Consider the following 21,302-nt stretch of genomic DNA (forward strand, 5'->3'; position numbering starts at 1 on the left):
TGGAATGTTTCTCATGATTGTGGCATAGAAGTATTGTTGTTTTCCAACAAATGTTAGGATTTCCTTTAATATAGGCCAATTTCATGTGTTTGAAGAATTATCCTTCTGGGTTCAGTTCCAAGTGGGGAAAAAGACACTGGAAACATGGAGCCCGCTTGGAAAGATGGTTTAATGGTGGATAGGATCACGTGGCTTGAGTTCCTGAACAGAAAAGGGGGATCACATGCTTCTAGATGTTGGATGAAGAAGAAAAAGGGCTGAGATGCTGAGAGTGCCCTGGTTTTATGCCCTCTGCTGGGCCCTACCCCAGAGCTTCCGTTCTTGTGTAAGAAATGCATTCTGATTGGTGGTGAGACTCGCAGGGGGTGGTGCAGGGGCAATTCTGTAGGCTGTGCTGAGACCCAAGCCTGTTTGTCCTGCTGGCTAATGCAATCCTCCCAGGTGCCATGTGGTGTGATGGGTAGAATCCTACCTTTGTTATGTAGAATAGACTGCCCCAGGCCTTAATGGCTCATTGACAAAGGATGGGGGGAGCTGAGTTTCTGCCTCCCTTTTAGAGGAAATATTCTGCCCTTTTTAATATTTCCCAAAATATTTCATTTTTCTAGGAGTGGGGTGGCTTTTAACTTCCTACAAACTAAAAGGTCTCCAAGGCCCCTTCTAAGCGTGTGATTTTATGAGCTAATGCTCTTTGGCATACACACTGGTAGTCCTGACTTAAAAATAGTTCAGTTAGTGACCATTCAAAGTTACAACGGCATTGAAAAAAGTGACTTGTGACTGTTTTTAACATTTAGGATTGTTGCTGCATCCCCATGGTCACATTATCAAAATTCAGATGCTTGGCAATTGATTCATATTTACGATGGTTGCAGTGTCCTGGGGTCATGTGATCACCTTTTGCAATCTGACGAGCAAGGTCAATGGGGAAGCCAGATTCACTTAACAATTGTGTTACTAACTGAACAACTGCAGTGATTCACTAAACAATTGTGACAAGAAAGGTTGTAAAATGGAGCAAAACTCACTTAACTGTCTCACTTAGCAACAGAAATTTTGGGCTCAATTGTGGTCATAAGTCAAAGACTACCTATATACTATTCATAAATGTTTTTTTTATTGCACCTTTTTCTAAAGATTCTTTGAAGCAAACTAGATGAATAAATTGGAAGATAATCTGCTAGTTGATGACTACCTGCACAGATATCTCAACCTCTCTCTGAAGGAGACATAAAATATTTCATCCTTTTCTGATTACAGTCTAGAATTTGCAGGAATCCAGGGAAAATTCAGATGAATGCTACAGAACATATATTTGTTCTGTACATTTCTTCCAAAAATTATTACTGTATTTCTGTAAATATAGGTGAAGCATCTGCTTGAAATTTGCCTTGAATTTTGTTGTAACATTACAAAGTTGAGTGTTTAAACTTTAGTCTTCCTCCCATTCTTCAGACTGTATTCATCATATAGTATTTCTATAGAATCTTCTCAGTAATAATCAGTATGTTAATCTAAATCTTTCTATCCTATCTCTTTATTTATATAGAGGCTTTGAGGCAGTAAACACTCAGTTAGAGCAGAGCAGCACCAATTTATATCAATAGTCTGATTGGAACATTGAATTTCCTTTTATGTAACACCTTTCTAAACTTAAGTTGGAGCTATACTATTGTATAATTTATCTTTTTCAACAGTGAATGTTTGTTTGTTTTAATATTTAACAATATTCAAGGGGTTGAATATTTTTAGTTTAAAAAAATACAATTTGTTATGGGGTCCTGAGGCTGAACCAAATGTTGAATGGCTAAGAGGTATGTTTAGCCTAATAAACAGAAGGCTCAGAGGACATGATAGTAGTCTTCCAATAATTGAAGGAAGTGGCTGTCAATTTATTCTCCATTCTCTAGAAGACTTCAATGATCTCTTCCAGTCCTATGATCCTGTGAAATTGATCTACTTCCCAAGAAGCAAAGTCCTGAAATCTCTAGATCACACTTCCATACTATATCAAAACATCATATTATAGAAATTATTTCAATTTTGTTTTTTGTTCTTTTAAATGCCTTTATCTCACATCCTGGAATTAGGCAGTGAAACAAATACAGGGCGGGGCATAACCTTTTCCTAGGGGGTCACAGCAACACTTGTAATAACAACACAAATAATTCATACACCATTCGAAAGCCCATCAAAAACTGAGTTTATTGACACGATTTAATAGTCAGTATGACCACCATTAGCCCTTCGAACAGCATTCAAACGAGGTGGATAAGAACACAACAAATCTTCAAACAGTTCCGTTCGATTTTCCAGATTTTTCAACACAGTTTCCAAATTCATTCTCAAAGTTTCAACCGAATATCGATTTTGACCTTGCTCCTGAATCATCAGAGCTTCCACTTCATCCTTAATTATGGCCCCAATGTTCTCTGCCGGATTGAAATCTGGCGAATTTCCCGGCCAGACGTCATTGCCCCAAAATTCGACATTGTTTTCCTTTAACAATTGCTGAGTCGCATTTGCACGCATGCAAGGAGCTTTGTCATGAAGAAAGACAGCCTCACCAACCACCAAGACATTGTCTGGATCACTGAGAAATGGAATGACATTCTCCAATAAAATTTTCTCACGGAAATAACTGCCATCCCAGGATTCCCCTTTATCCTTCAAAACCCAATGCAGTTTCTTGGCTGTGAAAATGACGAAAATCCCGATGCAAGTCGGATTGCGAACGATTTGTCGATATCGTTCATGTTTGGCGATGTCGTCGACGTCTTTAGCCCAAATTCGATCGTTCTGGAAATTCGGTTTTCGAATGGCATAAACGAAGAATTCGTCAGATGGCGCCAAATGAAGAAAATCTTCCTCGGTCCATTCAGACAACCAATCGCACAACCAAAGCCGATCTTGAACGTGTGTTTGAGTTTTCAATGGTTTGCAAATGACGTGGAATGGCTTCAAACCTTCTCGTTCTCGATATCGGCCGATTGTCCTTTGATCAACTCGTTTTCCACGAATTTGAAGGATTTCTTGGGCCACTTTTCGGTTTCCTTTTCGTTGTTTGCAACTGCCAGTTGCAATGATGGCTTTGCTTTCTTGGGACAGTTGCAGAGGACGCCCTTCTCCAAATTTTGTGAAACATTCTTGGGCTGTTTTGTTCCAATTATCAGTAACCCAATCCGGATGACGTTTCAATTTGTTTGCAATCCATTTTCGATTGATAAACGTCGCTCCAGCATCGCGAGCCTCTCGAAAGGCAATGCATTTTATTCTTTCAATGATCCTTTGTTCTTCCGAATCGAATTTTCCAGCCATTCTTAAAGCAAATTTAACATTTAATAGCTCATTCAATTCAGTTTTTTATGGGCTTTAAAATGAGGTGTCGCGGAAGTTGTAAACTGCTGTCGATCTTGCTGTGACCCCCTAGGAAAAGGTTATGCCCCGCCCTGTAATTTTACTCCTTAGTGATTGTGTAATGACTATTTGAATAAAACAGATTTTTAAGCTTTTTGAAGAAGGGTTGACATGAAAGCATCCTTGAGACAGTTTTATAGAACAGAACAGAATAGAATAGAATAGATAGAATAGAATTATTTATTGGCCAAGCGTGATTGGACACACAAGGAATTTGTCTTTGGTGCATATGCTCTCACTGTACATAAAGAAAAGTAAAATAGAATACATTCATCAAGAATCATAAGATACAACACTTAGTCAAGGTTACTAATAAGCTATCAAATCATACTAGTAAACAAATAAAACAATATAAATTGAAAGATACACGCAACATGGTTATAGTCATAAGTGGGAAGAGATAGATACTAGGAAGGAAGAGAAGAATAATAGTAATACAGTCTTAGTAAATTATTTGACAGTGTTGTGGGAATTAGTTGTTAAGCAGAGTGATGGCATTCGAGGGGAAAACTGTCCTTGTGTCTAATTATTCTGATGTGCAGTGCCCTATAGTGTGGTTCTGAAGGCAGAAGTTGAAACAATTTATGGCCCGGATGTGTGGAGTCTGTAGATATTTTCACAACCCTCTTTTTGACTCGTGCAGTATACAGGTCCTCAATGGAAGGCAGATTGGTAGCAATTGTTTTTTCTGCAGATCTAATTATCTGTTGAAGTCTGTGTTTGTCTTGTTTGGTTGCAGAGCCAAACCAGATTATTATTAGATTATTATTATTATTATTAGATTATTATTATTAGCGCTCCACTCTAAATAAAGAATTGGGAACCTTCAATTCTTTCTCCTTTTGATTTTACTCACAGCTTTTAACTCCTTCAATAGTTTATTGGATCTCCTCTATTAAAAACCAGATATATCTATAAATAAATGCTGAAATAGCCTAGAAACCAGAAGACTGCAAATTCCAGGTGGCATGAATACTTGTTGGATGATTTAGGGCCAGTCCCCCTCTCTCTCTGTCCAACCCACTTACAGGGTTGTTGTGGGGGAAAATAGGAGGAAGGAGTAGTAGTGAGTATGTTGTTGCCTTGAATTAAATATAAAAAGAATGAAAACAATTAAATAATAATAATAGGTATTACCTTGTGGGGTTTGTATATGCTGAGGAGGATGAGAGCTAAGCCAGATATGTCCATCATACTGAACAGGTCTCATCAGAGAAGCCAGATGAAGAGTGCCTCTCCCCTAAAGAATATGGTGAGACACAATGTACAGAAACCTATACCAGTTTCATCATTGCTCAGATCAGCAAGGTACTGAAGAAGCTTCTTGGATGAGAAGCGAAATGTTTTCAAGGGAAAAAAACACAAGAAAGTCCAGTTGCCTTTCCCCCCATGTTTTATTTATATACATTCAATTTTTGTCAAACAGTGTGTAGTCTGGTTACAGTTATGTTTAGATGGTCATATTACACATCTTTGTTGTGATATCCATCACCATCATATTGATAATACAGTACCCCGTTTCCCCCAAAATAAGACCTCCCCGGATAATAAGCCCAATCAGGCTTTTAAGCACCTGCACTAAAATAAGCCCTCCCCAAAAATAAGCCCTCCCTGAAAATATTGCAGCACAGCAGCAGCCATGAGCCACGCTTGCCGCCTCCTGCACCTTAAAAATAGTAAGACCTCCCTGAAAATAAGGACAAATGCTTATTTCGGGGCTCAAAAGCAAATAAGACCCTGACTTATTTTCAGGGAAACTTGGCAACATAATGATATAACAACATTAATACTTAACATCCTCTTTACAGATTTCCATTTAACCATTTCCTCTTTTTATATCTCTTCCTTTTTAACTTCTGTTTCTATTATCTATTGATAAAATGTATCCCATATCAAAAAAATATTCCGTTTCTTCTTTATCCTTAATAGTAAGCGTTAGTCTGTCCATTTCTGCACATTCTAGTATTTTCTAAACTACATCCCCCTCGGATGGAAGCATATCATTTTCCCATTGTTATGCAAATGCAATTCTCGTTGCAGTGAGTATATGCAAAATCAAGTATATAGTCTTTTTATCATATTAAAAAAAAAAATTAAATTTAAAAACTCCAGTTGCCTTTTGAAAAGCACCTTTGGGACCATAATAATAATCTGAAGAAAAGCACAAAAAGACCTGCATGTAGTATGACTGTGGCAAAAGAAAGCAAAGATAGCATCACTAGCATGAATAATACCAAGAGGAGCTTGTGGTGCAATCACAAAACATCTGAAGCACGACTTGAACACCATCAACATTGACAAAAATCACCACCAGACGGGAACTGGTGTTACCTAGTCAGGTAATAAAACGTCTCCAAGAAAACAACCAAGCTCAGAGAGCACCAAGGACCCCACAGATGGATAAAAATCCCCAAGTCAGTCTAAACATCTAGCTGTCTGTGCAACCAATCATAATAACTTTAAAAGCATTTACACATCTAATTTGAGCTAACAAAATGAGATAGCTGGTTAATCATCCTTATGTCTTGTAAATCCAGCTCCTCCAACCAAAAGCAGCTGGCCCTGGGGATCTGTGCACCTTCACCCTTAATACACTACGTCTCAATCTCAGAACTTTTAAAATAGGTGGACTTCAATTCCCATTGGCTGGGGAATTCTGGGAATTGAAGTCCACACAACTTAAAAAAAACTGGTCAAAAAGCACGAGTCAAAAAGAGGGCTGTGAAAATACCTGCAGACCCCTCACATCCTGACATAAATTGTTTCAACTTCTACCCTCAAAATGACGCTATAAGGGCACTGCACACCAGAACAACTAGACACAAAAAGTTTCCCCCCCCCAAATGCCATCACTCTTCTAAACAACTAATTCCCATAACACTGTCAAATTATCTATTAAGACTGTATTACTATTATTCTCTTCCTTCCTAGCACCTATCTCTTTCCACTTATGAATATAACCATGTTGCTTGTATTTTTAAATTTTATATTGTTTCCTTTCCTAGTATAATTTTATTGCTTATTGACTATCACTAAGTGTTGTATCTTATGATTCTTGATGAATGTATTCTATTTTATTTTTCTTTATGTACACTGAGAGCATGTGTACCAAAGACAAATTCCTAGCTGTCCCTGTCTGTCTGTCTATCTATCTACACATTTCTCTTTCTGCCATCTATCTATCTATCTATCTATCTATCTATCTATCTATCTATCTATCTATCTATCTATCTATCTATCTATCATCATCTATCTATCTTGTCTGTCTGTCTGTCTGTCTGTCTGTCTGTCTGTCTGTCTGTCTGTCTGTCTGTCTGTCTGTCTATCTATCTATCTATCTATCTATCTATCTATCTATCTATCTATCTATCTATCTATCTATCTATCTATCTATCATCCATCCATCCATCCATCTATCCGACCGCTGAAGGTCGGTTTCTCGGAATAACCACTGGTTGAGGACCATAGGAGTTGGATTTCCCAGGATTTTGAGAATAAGGATCGGCGAAGGGTGAAACGGAGGCAAAAGATGCCAATCTCGTCTCCCAGCGAGAATTTCCACTAGGAATGTGGGAAGTAGGCGGGATGCACCATTTCTCTCCCCCCCCCCCGAACCCGGAAGGGGAGGTTTCCACGTGCTTCCTCTGGTGCATCACGGGGGCTTTCCCACGTGTAGCCTGTGCATCCAGCATGGCTGGCGATGGCAGCCCGAAGAGCGGGCAGGCGGCGGGACGCCTCGCTTCGGCGTCGATCTCGCAGCCGGGCAGGCTCCTGGGGCAGAGTCGGGAGTTCCTGGATTATTTCTGGGACATCGCCAAGCCCGATCAGACGATCCGTTTGAAGGCCACGGAGGGGCTGCTGAGCTACTTGCAGGAAAACAAGAAAGTAAGGCATAGGCGTGGATCCCGGTTGAAGAGAGCGCTTCACTCCTCCGGAGTCGGTTTAGAGTCCTTTCCCTACGATGCTAGGTCTGAGATTTTGGTTTTTTTAGGTGGCACTTTGGACGCGCTCAGAGGCACGATGGTCGGTGGCGGCTTCCGGGTGTTGGAAGACAGGAGTTGCTGGGATGGGGAAAAAATGGCAGAGGGCTTTTTAAGAGGGAAGATTCTATTTATTAGATCAACGTCGTAACTTTTGTACAGGAGTCCCAAAGGTGCTTTTTTTCAGGAGGCAACTGGACTTATCCAAGAAGCTTCTTCAGCTCTGACAGGATAGTGGGGAATCATTCTTGGATGAGAAGTGGAACTTCCTCAAAAGGAAAAAAAAACATCCAGTTACCTCCTGAAAAAGCACCTTTGGGACAATTATGATCTGGATCACTGAGAATAGATAGAATAACAGAGTTGGAAGGGACCTTGGAGGTCTTCTAGTCCAACCCCCTGCTTAGGCAGGAAACCCTACACCGCTTCAGACAAATGGTTATCCAATCTCTGCTTAAAAACTTCCAGTGTTGGAGCATTTACAACTTCTGGAGACAACTTCTGTTCCACTGATTAATTGTTCTCACTGTCAGGAAATTTTGCCTCAGTTCTAAGTTGCTTCTCTCCTTGATTAGTTTCTACCCATTGCTTCTTGTTCTACCCTTGGAGGATAGCTTGACTCCCTCTTCTTTGGGGCAGCCCCTGAGATATTGGAACTCTGCTATCATGTCTTCCCTAGTCCTTCTTTTCATTAAACTAATCATACCCAGTTCTTGTAACCCTTCTTCATATGTTTTAGCCTCCAGTCCCCCTATCATCTTCGTTGTTCTTCTCTGCACTCCTTCTAGAGTCTCAACTCTAGAAATAATCTCTACAGATTTTTGTACAGGAGCATAATGGGTAGCCCACAACTGATTGATGATATGTCATTGAATAGTTTTTGATTCCTAATGATCACATAGGTAAGATTTTCTCCATTATGGATCTATCCCTGAGGCAATGGTTTTTGGATTTCAACTCCTAGCTGGCTGAGAAGTTCTGGGAGTTGGAAAACCAAATACTTTAAAGTTGCCAAGGTTGACGTACACTGTCTATCCTAATCTATTGTTTCAATTCTTCCCCTCCGCTACTATGCTAGTCCATCCATCTTGCTCACACACACCACACTCTCTTCTATTTGTCCCCACAAAAGCAACCCTCTTTGGTAGATGGGCTGAGATAATGAAATTGGCCCCAAGCCACCCTGGGAACTATAGCGGCTGAGGGTGGATACAAACGCTCTCCTTACTCCTAGTTCAGGAGCGCGGTGGCTCAGTGGCTAAGACACTGAGCTTGTCAATTGAAACGTGGCAGTTCGGCTGTTCGAATCCCTAGTGCCGTGTAATGGGGTGAGCTTCCATTACTTGTCCCAGCTTCTGCCAACCTAGCAGTTCGAAAGCAGGTAAAAATGCAAGTAGAAAAATAGGAAACACCTTTGGTGGGAAGGTAACAGCGTTCAGTGTGCCTTTGGCGTTCAGTCATGCTGGCCACATGATCACGGAGACGTCTTTGGTTAGTGCTGGCTCTTTGGCTTTGAAACGGAGATGAGCACCACCGCCTAGAGTCAGGAATGACTAGCAACTATGTGCAAGGGGAACCTTTACCTTACTCCTAGTCCAGCACCTTCACCATCGCCCCACGTCAGCTCTAGGGTTGAGGGGGCCTGACATAAACCAATCCAGGGAACTTTCCTGGTGGAGAGTAGATTAATACTTAACCCCCCCCCCCCCCCCGCTAGTCTGGTACCTCTGGTTGGTTATTAAATTTATTTGCCACCCATTTTGCTTCGAAGCAACTATATGGGATTTCCCCTTTTATATGTTGCCGTGAATCTAGTGGGAAAATTACCATTCCAATTATTACAGCCATTCTTTTTCACACTCTTTTTAGTATCAGAACTCACTGGTAGTTTAATAAATATAAGGAACATTGTCATTTTCAAGGCATCCTTATATCAATCCTAGAATCAGATAAGTAGCCCAGTGTAAACAACATCAAAAACGATGTCTAGCAATATCAAATTTTGGAAAAAAAGAGTTTTTTAAAAATTTGTTTTGTTTCAGACAATTCATCTGATCAGGAAGATTAAAAACGGATTGTGGTACAGGTAGTCCTAGACTTAATGACCACAGTTGAGCCCAAATTTTTAGTTGCTAAGCGAAACATTTGTTAAGTGAGTTTTGCCCCATTTTATGACTTTTTTGGTCCTAGTTGTTAGGTGAATCACTGCAGTTCTTAAGTTAATAACATGGTCGTTAAGTGAATTAGCTTCCCCCATTCACTTTGCTTGTCAAAAGGTCACATGACTCCAGGACAGTAAACTGTCATAAATATGGATCAGTTGCCAAGTGTCTGAATTCTGATCGTTTGATCATGGTGCAGTGGTCGTAAGTGTGAAAAACGATCTTATGTCATTTTTTTCAGTGCTGTAACTTCGAATAGTCACGAAATGAACTGTTGTAAGACGAGGACTACCTGAATTAGTCGAATTGGTATTTAATTGACCTTCAGTTTGAGCTATATAATTTTTTAAAAAAACTCCTATTGTGAACCAATATTTTAAATTTTCCTTAGCAATTTCAATAAGATGAAATATGGATGGCTTCTAATCTGTATGCCATTCACCATTTTGGTATGAGAATAGGTTTGAACAGTTAAGTCACTTTTTGGGGTTCTGTTCTAACTTCAAATGGTCACTAAATGTATGGTTGTAAGTCGAGGACTACCTGTACATTAGTAATAGTGACAATAAGAATTTTCTGGTTTTTTTTCTCTGTTGCCTCCGTCCCTCTCTCCCTGTCTCTCTCCCTGTCTCTCTCTCTCTCTCCATGCGCGCGCACACTACCTCCTTGTCACACATATTTTTGTTTGTATATTTATATGTACAAGAAAGTACTGGGTAGGCTGCATAAGGTCTGCTCTGGGTTACATGATCAGAAGGCAGGGGGGGGGGGTCTTACGCACTGTAACTGAGCCACTGCCTAATTACCTTTCCTATAAGGGCGCATTGGGGGATTTTTAATAGAATGCTTTTCTTGACGTTCCTAGCCAGATCCAGCCCATTTTTAAACTCAAAGTTTTTAAAAAAGAATTTACCTGAACAACTAGACAGAGGGACAGTTTCCTAGTATGCCATCACTCTGCTAAACAACTAATTCCCACAGCACTGTCAAACTATTACTAATTATTCTATTACTAATTATTACTAAGTATTACTATTCTTCTTCTCATCCTTCCTATTACCTATCTCCTCCTACTTATGACTATAACCTTGTTACTTGTATCTTTACGATTTATATTGTTTTATTTAGTTTCCTAGTATGATTTGATTGCTTATTTAGTATCCTAAGTGTTGGATCTTATGATTCTTGATTAATGTATTTTTTACGTACATTGAGAGCATATGCACCAAAGACAAATTCCTTGTATGTCCAATCACAATTGGCCAATAAAGAATTCTATTCTATTCCATTTCATTCTATTCTAACTTTAAGCTCTGTTTCTTTGCTAAGTTTCTGTCCACAACTGTTACCACAACTGATCTGTTCTGTTCAGTTTTTGGAGTTGTTGCACTGACAGAAAAACAGTTGGAGTTCTGACCCTGTTTACACAATTTATTTCCAACACTATTGTATTGAAAAGAATAAAGGAAGAATTATGATCCGATTTAAAAAAACTCTTAATTTAATTCTTCCTCGGGAACTTTCTTTTCTACCTATATTTTGCAAATGTTACTGGGGAGAAGATGTGAAAAACTTAAGTCACTGCAATGCAGCATTTGTGAAACTTGTTTTTAGTATTAAAATAGAATCTTTTGATCTTGCACATAAATCTCCCTCCTGTGTGGGTTGCTTGATTTATTGAATAAAATTGAATTGGATGAGTTGTAGCACATTAAAAGCCAAGAAGCTGTTATGAGGTAGAAGGGTTGGTAAACCCAGTTTCTATGCCAATTTATTCCCTTTGGATGTCTTTGTAATTTCTTTTAGGATGATGAGTTTTTAAAGTATACAGTGAAGCGTTTGATTGACGGATTGGGAGCAACTCGAGAAGTGGCCCGTCCTGGATTCAGTTTGGCATTGGCACAGGTTGGTATTCCTCACTGAAAGAAAAACACACACAGACAAATAATATTTTATTGACATTTTTGGTAAACATTTGTTGTTGTTATTTGCGAAGTCATGTCTCAACCATCGTGACCCCATGGACAACGTTTCTCCAAGCCTTCCTGTCTTCTACCATCCTCTGGCGTCCATTTAAGCTCATACCTACTGCTTTGGTGACTCCATCCAGCCACCTTATTCTCTGTCATCCCTTCTTTTGTCCTCAATCTTTCCCAGCATTAGGCTCTTCTCCAGTGAGTCCTTCTCATTAGGTGGCCAAAGTATTTGAGTTTCATCTTCAGGATCTGGCCTTCTAAGGGGTTGATCTCCTCTAGGACTGACCGGTTTGATCGCCTTGCAAAACATAGTAAAAGCTAATATAAATTCAACTAGAAGAAAAAAGGAAAGTAAATGAAAATCTCTGAAGGTATAAGGAAAAGAAAAACAAAAAATTAAACAAAAAGAATAAGAAAGAAATAGATTCCAACCTTCACAACATCAAGTATAAGCTGCTACAGTAACTTTTACCCTCTTTTAAAATTACAGTCCCTCTTATTTGCCAAATAAGTAAATAATTCACTTTTATCCATACAGAATCCAAGACTCATCCTCTTTTCAGTCCGGTTTCGGTAAAAAGTCCATTATGAGTTACCAGAAAACAAAACATCTTGCTTATCTCTGATCAAATAGTCCAACTTTATATTCCTTCCTTTTGCTCTTCACAGTTTAGCTCTTTAAACAATTTCAATGGCGTTATAAGATTTGATCTTTCATCGATCATTGCCATTCAAACCTTTCACCAATCTGTTTTGTAAAACCCCATAGAAAGGCATCATCCAGGATTTCTTGTCATAGTTATTTCATGTCCATATAATTTTCTTGATGTTGTCTTGTGTTCCCATTTTGATAAACTCGGTTTTGTTGCCTTCTGTACCTTAAATTCTATAATGTCTGTGTTTAAGTATTTTTTTTTTTAAAAAAAATCTCATCACATGCTTAACTATTGAAATTTGTATCATTTTTGAGATATTAGTTATTAATATCTTAGTTCGTTTTTTAAAAGGGATGTGGTGGCTCAGTGGCTAAGACGCTGAGCTTGTTGATCAGAAGGTTGGCAGTTCAGTGGTTCGAATCCCTAGCGCCACATAACAGAGTAAGTCCTGTTACTTGTCCCAGCTTCTGCCAACCTAGCATTTCGAAAGCACATAAAAAATGCAAGTAGAAAAATAGGGACCACCTTTGGTGAGAAGATAACAGTGTTCCGTACGCCTTTGACGTTTAGTCATGCCGGCCACATGACCACGGAGTTGTCTTCGCACAGCGCTGGTTCTTCGGCTTTGAAATGGAGTTTAGCACCGCCCCCTAGAGTCAGGAACGACTAAGCACATATGTACGAGGGGAACCTTTACCTTTACCATTTTTGAAGGATTCTTTGAGACAAGTAAAAGTTGTAACTAGCTTAGCCATTTTAACTTTTTTTGCCTGGTGATTTAGTTCCCTCTAGTGTTCATTTGCAAACTTCATCAAGCCTCAGTTCCTAATATGGGTTTAGTTCCATTTCAGTCATCTCCTACAGGTATATTATTTAATTACATATTTGCTTTTTTATATCCTACAGCACAAATAATCAATATTCCAAATCTCTCTGGTTTCCCAGGCCATTTGAAAATTTTAAAAATCTTATTTTTCATTTTTGCCAATTCTATATTAAACTCTTGAACATCTGTTTAAAATTCCTTAAACCCAAAGAGGATAAAACTCACCAGCTTTCAAATTAAGCGTCTTCTTTTGAAAGTCTCTAATAACCATATAGGAAGGGGAACCTTTCAGTGGCTAAGACGCTGAGCTTGTCGATCGGAAAGGTTGGCAGTTCAGCGGTTCGAATCCCTACTGCTGTGTAACAGAGTGAGCTCCCGTTACTTGTCTCAGCTTCTGCCAACCTAGCAGTTTGAAAGCATGTAAAAATGCAAGTAGAAAAATAGGGACCACCTTTGGTGGGAAGGTAACAGTGTTCCATGTGCCTTCGGCATTTAGTCATGCCGGCTACATGACCATGGAGACATCTTTGGACAATGCTGGCTCTTTGGCTTTGAAATGGAGATGAGCCCCGCTCCCTAGAGTCGGGAACGACTAGCACACATGTGCGAGGGGAATCTTTATCTTTACCTTTAATAGTCATATACAATACAATAGCAGATTTGGAAGTGACTTTCTAGTCCAACCCCCTGCCTAGGCAGGAAACCCTATACCGTTCCAGACTAATGGCTATCCAACATCTTCTTAAAGACTTCCAGAAGTAGTTCCATATAAAGTAGTTCAATTGAATCTTTCCGAATTTGATTAGAAAGTGAGTTTAGTTGGTATAATGTCCTTATTAAAGGCTTCCCTGATGTCATCTTGCTTAGCTTCTGGTTCTCAAAACCAAGGGACATGGCTGTTTTACCGTTCCCTTTGTGAGGAGCTGTCATTCAGAGTGCTTGTGGAGATCTCTCATTCTCTTGTTCTCCAAAGGTTAATTCTTTATTCTTCACAACAGCTGTCATCTTATTATTATTATTTATTATTTATTAAATTTATAGGCCGCCCAATCCCGCAGAACTCTGCTGTTCAGAGACATTTTTAGTCAACCATGACTCACTCATCCAGCAAACAAATTACCAAGCCAGAAGCTTGCCGTAGTCTAGTGATATGCGAGCTGAAACACAACTTTTAGAAGAAAAGAAATCTTTTTACCAAAAAGAAGGGAACTGTAAATATAATCAAAGGTTTGGCACAGGTCAAGAGTAGGAATCAAACAATATCTTGCCCTTTCCAGAGTGGCCCTGTAACTTATTCTGAATGTTCTGCAGCTTTCTCTTTATATATTTTTTTCTTTCCAAGGTATTGCAAGTTTTTGAGGAGCTGACTCTCTTGGCAGTTTTGCAACAGATTAAGGAAAAATACGATCTCGGTAGAGTGAAGAAGGTGAGACTGTTGATTTGTTTGTAATTTCAGTTTTTAAGAATGGCCACTCACCAAAAAGTCAGGGAGACTTACTGAAAATTAAAAAGATCATAATAATCATTTTTTTAAAAAAGGTCTTACATGGCATTTCAGGTTGGCCGAGTCATGTACAAACAGATACAGAGATTGTGGTCATTCTACTTAACCCCTCTCTGCCATGACAGTTAGTTTGAAGGAAGGCCCAAATTTGTAGAAGCGTTGAAAAAAAGTCCCCCCGCCTAACCAGGAATTCCTCCTCTCAAAACTTGGGAAATCTAATCTAACAAGATCTACATTTTCTTATTCAACACAGAATAATCCCTAGTTGAAGGGTTGTACCCAGGGGTGGGCTTCAAAAATTGGGTGGGTGTGAACAGGGTGGGCGGGGCCTAGTTGGCCTCCTGCACCACGGGGGGGGGGGCATTTTTCACCCTCCCCAGGCTCTGGAGGCTTTCCTTGAGGCTCCGGGAGGGCGAAAACTGCTCCCCCGGACTCCAGAGGCCCTCCGGAGACTGGAAGCAGGCCCATTTCCAGACTTCCGGAATTTACGTAGGCCCTTCCCTCTCACCCTCCCCCCCCCCCCAACGAGCCTCTGTGCGGGCCCTGCAGTTACCTGGCATGATGAATGGGCCGTGTGGAGATTCCTGGGAGGGGTGGGGTGGAGCGGGATGTGAGGGGTGGAGTGGGCATGTCCAGTCAGGGGTGGCATTTGGGGGTTCGCTGAACTGGGCAGAATCCTAGCTAGAGGATCGCCTGAACCCGTGCGAACCCCCAACTGCCCACCCCTGGTTATACCGATTCACAGATGTTGTGGAAATCAGTGGCTTCAAGGGAAATTGTATTTTCTCTAATGGCCATCTACTGAGAGACTAGCCAGCTTCCTTGTGCAACCTTCCTTGTTGGCCACTGGGAGAGTAAATGTTTGAGAACACAGGTCAAGGGTCCAATCCAGCACAGTGTTGTTTATGGCCTTCCGTTTCTATAGTTATATCACTGTGCAGTGTGGTTTGCCATAATTTGTCTCCCTTGGTTGCAAATTCTCTGGCACTCTTTTCAGAAGTTTTCAAGTGAATCCTACCCTTGCAAAGTATTGCTTTAGTCAACCCACAAAAAGTAGTAGATGTAACACCTCTCAGTAACATCTTAAACCAAACGCAGCATTCATATGTCATCTGTGAAGTCCAAGAAAAAAAAAGGTTGCTTTGTTTAAGGTGTGGCTGTCAAATCTTGCTGTTCATTTTTGTTGCAATGATAGATATCTGCATAAGTATTGTGTGCTTCAGAAGGTGTAAAATAAGGAACAAACTGGTTTCTTGAGGCCTTTAGCAAAACAGTTACAGCAGCCTTTGCTACAAGGAAGTTTAATACCACATTTTGCAGCCAAAGTATTTATTGAAATCAGAAGTAAGTTGAGAGTCTTGGAGAAACATCAGCTAAAGCATTTGAGCATTTTAAGATAGACATTTTCTTAAGGTCAGATGCTCCCAAGCATTTGTGACTTAACCTGGGTTAAAATGTCAGACCATTCCCCCAATTCATCACACCTCTGACTAGGTTTGTAACCAACATTTCTGGTGTGCTGGCTTTCTGTCATTTCAGAAACTTTTCAGGAACGCTCTGTTTGGAAACTTTTTTGGAGTCCTAGCTCTCTTCCAATCCAGGCGCCTGTCAAAGGTAATGTTATAGAATTATTTCTGGTCTCTCCACATCTTCTGTTCTTGCACTGCTTCTTTGAGGTTTTTCTATGCTCTGGCTGGTATCAGATTTGATGGTGTCCAGCCACCATGTGTCAACCTTGAAGCTGGCCCGACTGAGACCATATTGAGATTTCAGACAGATAGGGAGTGGTAAATGGAGACAGTTGGGGTGTTGTAGTCAAAACAAAATACTTTCTCTTGGGAACCAAGGACATTCCTGCAGGTTCTCAAAAGGAGGGGACTGGAGTCACCTAGCATCTGGACAGTATCCTGATTGGACCATGTGACTGACTGTTTTGAGAAAGTGGAAAACTTTACTTTTAATTAGGTGAAAACCGTGGGAATAATCAGAGTCAGTTTTCACCAGCCTGTTCCAATGACATATCCAATAAACTTATTCTTTGAGGAATCTATCTGCCTCAGAGTTTTGATTGTTGCGGGTATGTTACTTAGAACCCTGATACCAGGTTCTTTTGCCTGGTTTCCTTTTATCGTTAACTCTTCATATAATCCCAACCGCTTCGTATAATCCCGACCTCCGGTCCTTCCGACGCGCCCTAAAAAGTTGGCTTTTCCAGCAAGCCAGCCTGGCCTGAACAAAACAAATCAAAGTATGATTATTGTTAATTTTAATTTGAATTCTTTTAAAAAAATGTGTCATTGTTAATTTTAATTGGGTTTGGGGATATCCTATTTAATTTCTTTTTAACTTTCGTAGTATGTGTTTCTTTTAATGTTGTACGCCGCCCTGAGTCCTTGGGAGAAGGGCGGCATATAAATCGAATAAACCTCAAACCTTCTGAACATAATTGCTTTCACCACTGAATTCCCTCGCAGAACATGGCCAAACAAGTGAGATGCAATTTTGAGATTTTGCCAGTGACATGCTTGGTGCTATCATGATTTGCTAAAGAAATTGGGGTTGGTTGGGTTCAATAAGATACACTAAAAAAGCCTGGTTTTTGATCTCCCTTAGGACTCCAAGGCTCTCCTTGAGTGTGTCCAGCTTCTACAGAGCCTTTCCGAGCACTATGCCCATCTAAAGGACCTCCCAAGGAAGACATTAGTTGACATTGTTTCTGAGGTAAGGAAGACTGAGGATAATTGCAAAAAAGTGGAACTTGTTAAAAGTATTAGCTTTTGTAAAGCATCTGCTTTAAGGTAAGGTGGAGAATGACCAATTATACACACGCATCATTGCTCCTTCTGTTTACAGTGTTGAGGGCAAAGAATTTTGTAACTGCTATGACATTAGCTATCAATGAGAGAAGAGATACCAGTAGACCTAAGAAGAAAAAAGTTCAGACTCTTGATCATTATTGTAAGAATATATGGTTTCCTTGTTACAGTTTTAATCTGGAACAGTGATCTGTTCTTCCAGATCACAAAACTACCGTATTTTTCGGAGTATAAGAAGCACCCCCCCCAAAAAAGAGGGTGAACATTTGGGTGCGTCTTATACACTGAATGTAGCCCCACCACCACCACCAGAGGCCAAAAACACGAGGCATGGAGGCAGTGATGGTCTGTGGCAATCCCTGCAGCTTGGAACAGCTGATTGGGGGTATTCGACAGTCAGATCCACCTGCCAATCAGCTGTGCTGAATCAGCCTGCAATAAGTGCTAAAGCTGACCTGGCTGGTCAGAGTTTGCAGCACATTGTTTGCAGCAATACAATTTCGTTGTATTTAAGTACAATGACAATAAAGATTATACTTATACATCCAGAGAGCACATACAAGCAACTGATTCAGCAGTATTCATAATAATAATAATATACAATACAATACCAAAATCAGGTTTTCCAAGGTAGCAGTAAATACAAGCAAAACACAAGCAGTTTCACTTTCAATTCTCAGCTAAGCCGCCTCTTTCTTGTCTCCTTGTTGTTCACACAGCAAATACTGTTTCAGAGTCCAAATAGCCCTCATTGGCTGACTTACTTGCTCTGCCTGTTAATTGGCTGACCTTGTTACCATGTGTTCCAAGTCAGGAAGCTAGCCAGCTGAATACCATGGATGCTGGTAGGCAGAGGCAGAATTATTTTTCTTCTCATTTTTCTCCCCAAAAACTAAGGTGCGTCTTATACTCCCGTGCATCTTATACTCCACAAAATACGGTATTTGCGATTTAAACTGAGGGTATTTGAAAGGCTGTCTTCCCCCTTACAAGTCTGCCTGCCTTTTATGAACCTTGTCAAAAAGCTCTTTGGACGTCCCATTGGTACCTTTGAAAACCCTGCTGGATCAGCCCAACACCCATCTTAGTTAAATATTTTGTTTCATATACTGTATTGGCCAGCTTGATACTAATGGGATGCTAATACCGGTAGATAAGAATAACAGAGTTGGAAGGGACCTTGGAGGTCTTCCAGTTCAACCCCCTGCTTAGGGAGGAAACCTATACCACTTCAGACAAATCTTTGTTCAATCTCTTCTTAAAAACTCCAGTGATGGAGCACCCACAACCTCTGGAGGCAAGATGTTCCACTGATTAATTGCTCTCACTGTCAGGAAATTTCTCTTAAGTTCTAGCTTGGTTCTCTCTTTGATTACTTTTCATCCATTATTTCTTGTCCTGCTTTCTGGTGCTCTGGAGAATAGGTTGACACCTCCCCACCCCTTGTTTGTGGCAGCTCCTCAATTGGAAGACTGCTATCATATCTCCCCTACTCCTTCTTTCATTAGAGCTGAAGACCTACCCCTGTCTCATCAGTGACTGCTGACTAGTGAAGTAGCTGATTTCTACTGCGTAACATCAAACATTAAAGTGAAATATAACCGTATATAGATAAAAGTCTGCTGATATGTATAGTTTATATCATATTGTTATTGTTCATACTTTTCCTCTGGGACATTTGTTGTTTCCAGATCCCAGAGGCTGTATTTGAAAAGGTGCTGTACAATATCTTGGAGGATGAGCTTACTGCAGCTTTCAGCACTCCTGGTCAGTTGTACCTCCTCTTGGTGGGCATCCAGAAATTCCCCAAAGTTCTCGGACCAGAAAAACTGAAGGCTCTCTTGGGCACAACTGCTGTTGTGACAGCACAAAACATCCCAAGGTCAGTAAAACTAATGAAGCATCTAGGGAAAACCTCTATTTCACCCCACTTATATGGCAGATTCCTATTGAAAATAACTGTTTAACTAGAAATGGAAAAGGCCAGCGATGGCAAACCTTTTTTGGCTCGAGTGCCATAAGTGGGGGGACCGCAGGGGGGCGGGGCACGGGCGTGCCGCACCCATAATGCAATGTGTGACCTCCCCATTGCGCATGCACGCATGACAGGCACTCCTCCCATTTTTTGCATGTTTTTTTTTTGCCCTCCCCAGGCTCCAGAGGCTTTATAGGAGCCCAGGGAGGGCGAAAACAGCCTCCCCTGCCCCCTGGAGGCCCTCTGAAGGCTTCAGGAGCTTCCCTGAAGTCTCTGCAGTGCAAAAAACTGGCCCAAAGGGCAAACCGGAAGTTCGGGAATGGATTTCTGGTTTGCTTGTAGGGCTGGTTTAAGCCCTCCAGAGCCGTCAGGGGCCTTTATAGGAGCCTTCCGGAGGTTTCCCTGAAGGCTCTGGAGGATGAAAAACGACCTTACGAGCAAACCGGAAGTCACTTCTGGTTTGCTTGTAGGGCCGTTTTTCATCCTCTGGAGGCTTTCCTGAAAGCTCTGGAGGACTAAAAATGACTGGACTAAAACTGGTCACTTTTATGACCAGTTGCAGAATATTATAGCCATATGCTTATGATTTACAATCATCCCACCTGATTTTTGACAAGCAAAATCAATGGGGGAAGCCAGATTGGTTTAACAAACATGTGATCCACTTGATTGTGTGATTCACTTAACAAATGTTGTAAAAATATCCACATATATTGGGTCGTCATGTGATTTGCTTAATGGCCATATCTCTTATTACTGTAATGCGCTCTACATGGGGCTGCCCCTGAAGAGTGTTCGGCGACTACAGTTGGTCCAGAATGCAGCCGCGCGAGCGATATCGGGTGTACCTAGATACACCCATGTTACACCCATCCTCCGCGAGCTGCACTGGCTCCCCATTGGTCTCTGATCGCACTTCAAGATGCTAGTCATTACTTTTACAGCCCTACATGGCTTAGGATCTGGCTATCTGAGAGACCGCCTCCTGCCACATACCTCCCAACGACCAATAAGATCTCACAGGTTGGGCCTCACAGGTCCGGCCGCCAGCCGGACAATGCCGGCTGGCGGCCCCTCGGGGGAGGGCCTTCTTTGTAGCTGCTCCGGCCCTGTGGAACGATCTTCCCGTTGAGATCCGGACCCTTCCCACTCTCTCGGCCTTCCGAAAAGCCACTAATACCTGGCTGTTCCGGCAGGCCTGGGGCTGTTGAACAATGTCCAGCCCCATCTAGACAGAATGGATGGTATGTTATTTTTAGAAACTGAAAATTCCAGTCCCAATTGTAGTTGTCAAGGAGTTACGATCTTGGTCTGAGGGGTAATGAGATCATACCCCTGTCGTGGTCAGACCACTACCTACTGAGGCTAGACTTCCGGAGGCCAAACCTCCACCGTAGGGAGGAGGAACCGACCAGCTGGTTCCGCCCCAAGCGACTGATGGATCCTGTTAGGTTCCAGACGGAGCTTGGGGTTATTCCTGATACCCTCGCCCACAGTTCGGCGGAGACCCTCGTCGCTGCCTGGCACTCGGCAGCTTCGGAGTCTCTTGACCAGATTGCGCCGCTACGGCCCCTCCGGGTCAGCGGCCCCCGGAGGCCTCCTTGGTTTACTGAGGAGCTCCGGGAGGTAAAGCGCCGGAGGAGACGCCTAGAGCACTCGTGGAGGTCCGATAGGTCCGAGTCGAAACGGGCACTTTTGACAGCATGCACCAAGGAGTATATTCGGACCCTAAGAACAACAAAAAGAACATACATTGCCTCCTTGGTAGCGTCCGCCGAGTCTCGCCCAGCCGCCCTGTTTAGGATAACCCGCTCCCTCCTAAATAGGAGGGAGACGGGGCACTCCTTACAGGGTAAGGCTGAGGAATATGTCCAGTTCTTGGCGGACAAAGTTGCCCGGTTTCGAGCGGACCTGGACTCCACCCCAGTAGATCCAGCCGAGACACAAGGAGAAAACTTGGCAAACCATCTCTGGGTTGAGTTTCAGGAAG

General features: G+C 41.5%; 1 protein-coding gene across 1 annotated transcript in view; it reads left to right on the forward strand.

Moving 5' to 3' along the window:
- The first annotated feature begins 7,083 nt into the window (after positions 1–7,083).
- The window catches only part of MYBBP1A (MYB binding protein 1a), a 91,497-nt gene continuing 77,278 nt past the window's right edge, over positions 7,084–21,302 (forward strand). The window contains exons 1-6 of the mRNA XM_087717220.1: positions 7,084–7,302; positions 11,366–11,464; positions 14,360–14,443; positions 16,061–16,135; positions 17,135–17,242; positions 19,029–19,219. Coding sequence (XP_087573346.1) covers positions 7,108–7,302; positions 11,366–11,464; positions 14,360–14,443; positions 16,061–16,135; positions 17,135–17,242; positions 19,029–19,219 — 752 coding nt within the window. The 5' untranslated portion in view covers positions 7,084–7,107. The remainder of the gene's footprint in view (positions 7,303–11,365; positions 11,465–14,359; positions 14,444–16,060; positions 16,136–17,134; positions 17,243–19,028; positions 19,220–21,302) is intronic.

The sequence above is a fragment of the Thamnophis sirtalis genome, unplaced genomic scaffold (genome assembly GCF_051295495.1).
Source record: "Thamnophis sirtalis isolate CommonGarterSnake01/CBP01778 unplaced genomic scaffold, rThaSir2_p1.2 scaffold_6, whole genome shotgun sequence".
Taxonomy (NCBI): Eukaryota; Metazoa; Chordata; class Lepidosauria; order Squamata; family Natricidae; genus Thamnophis; species Thamnophis sirtalis.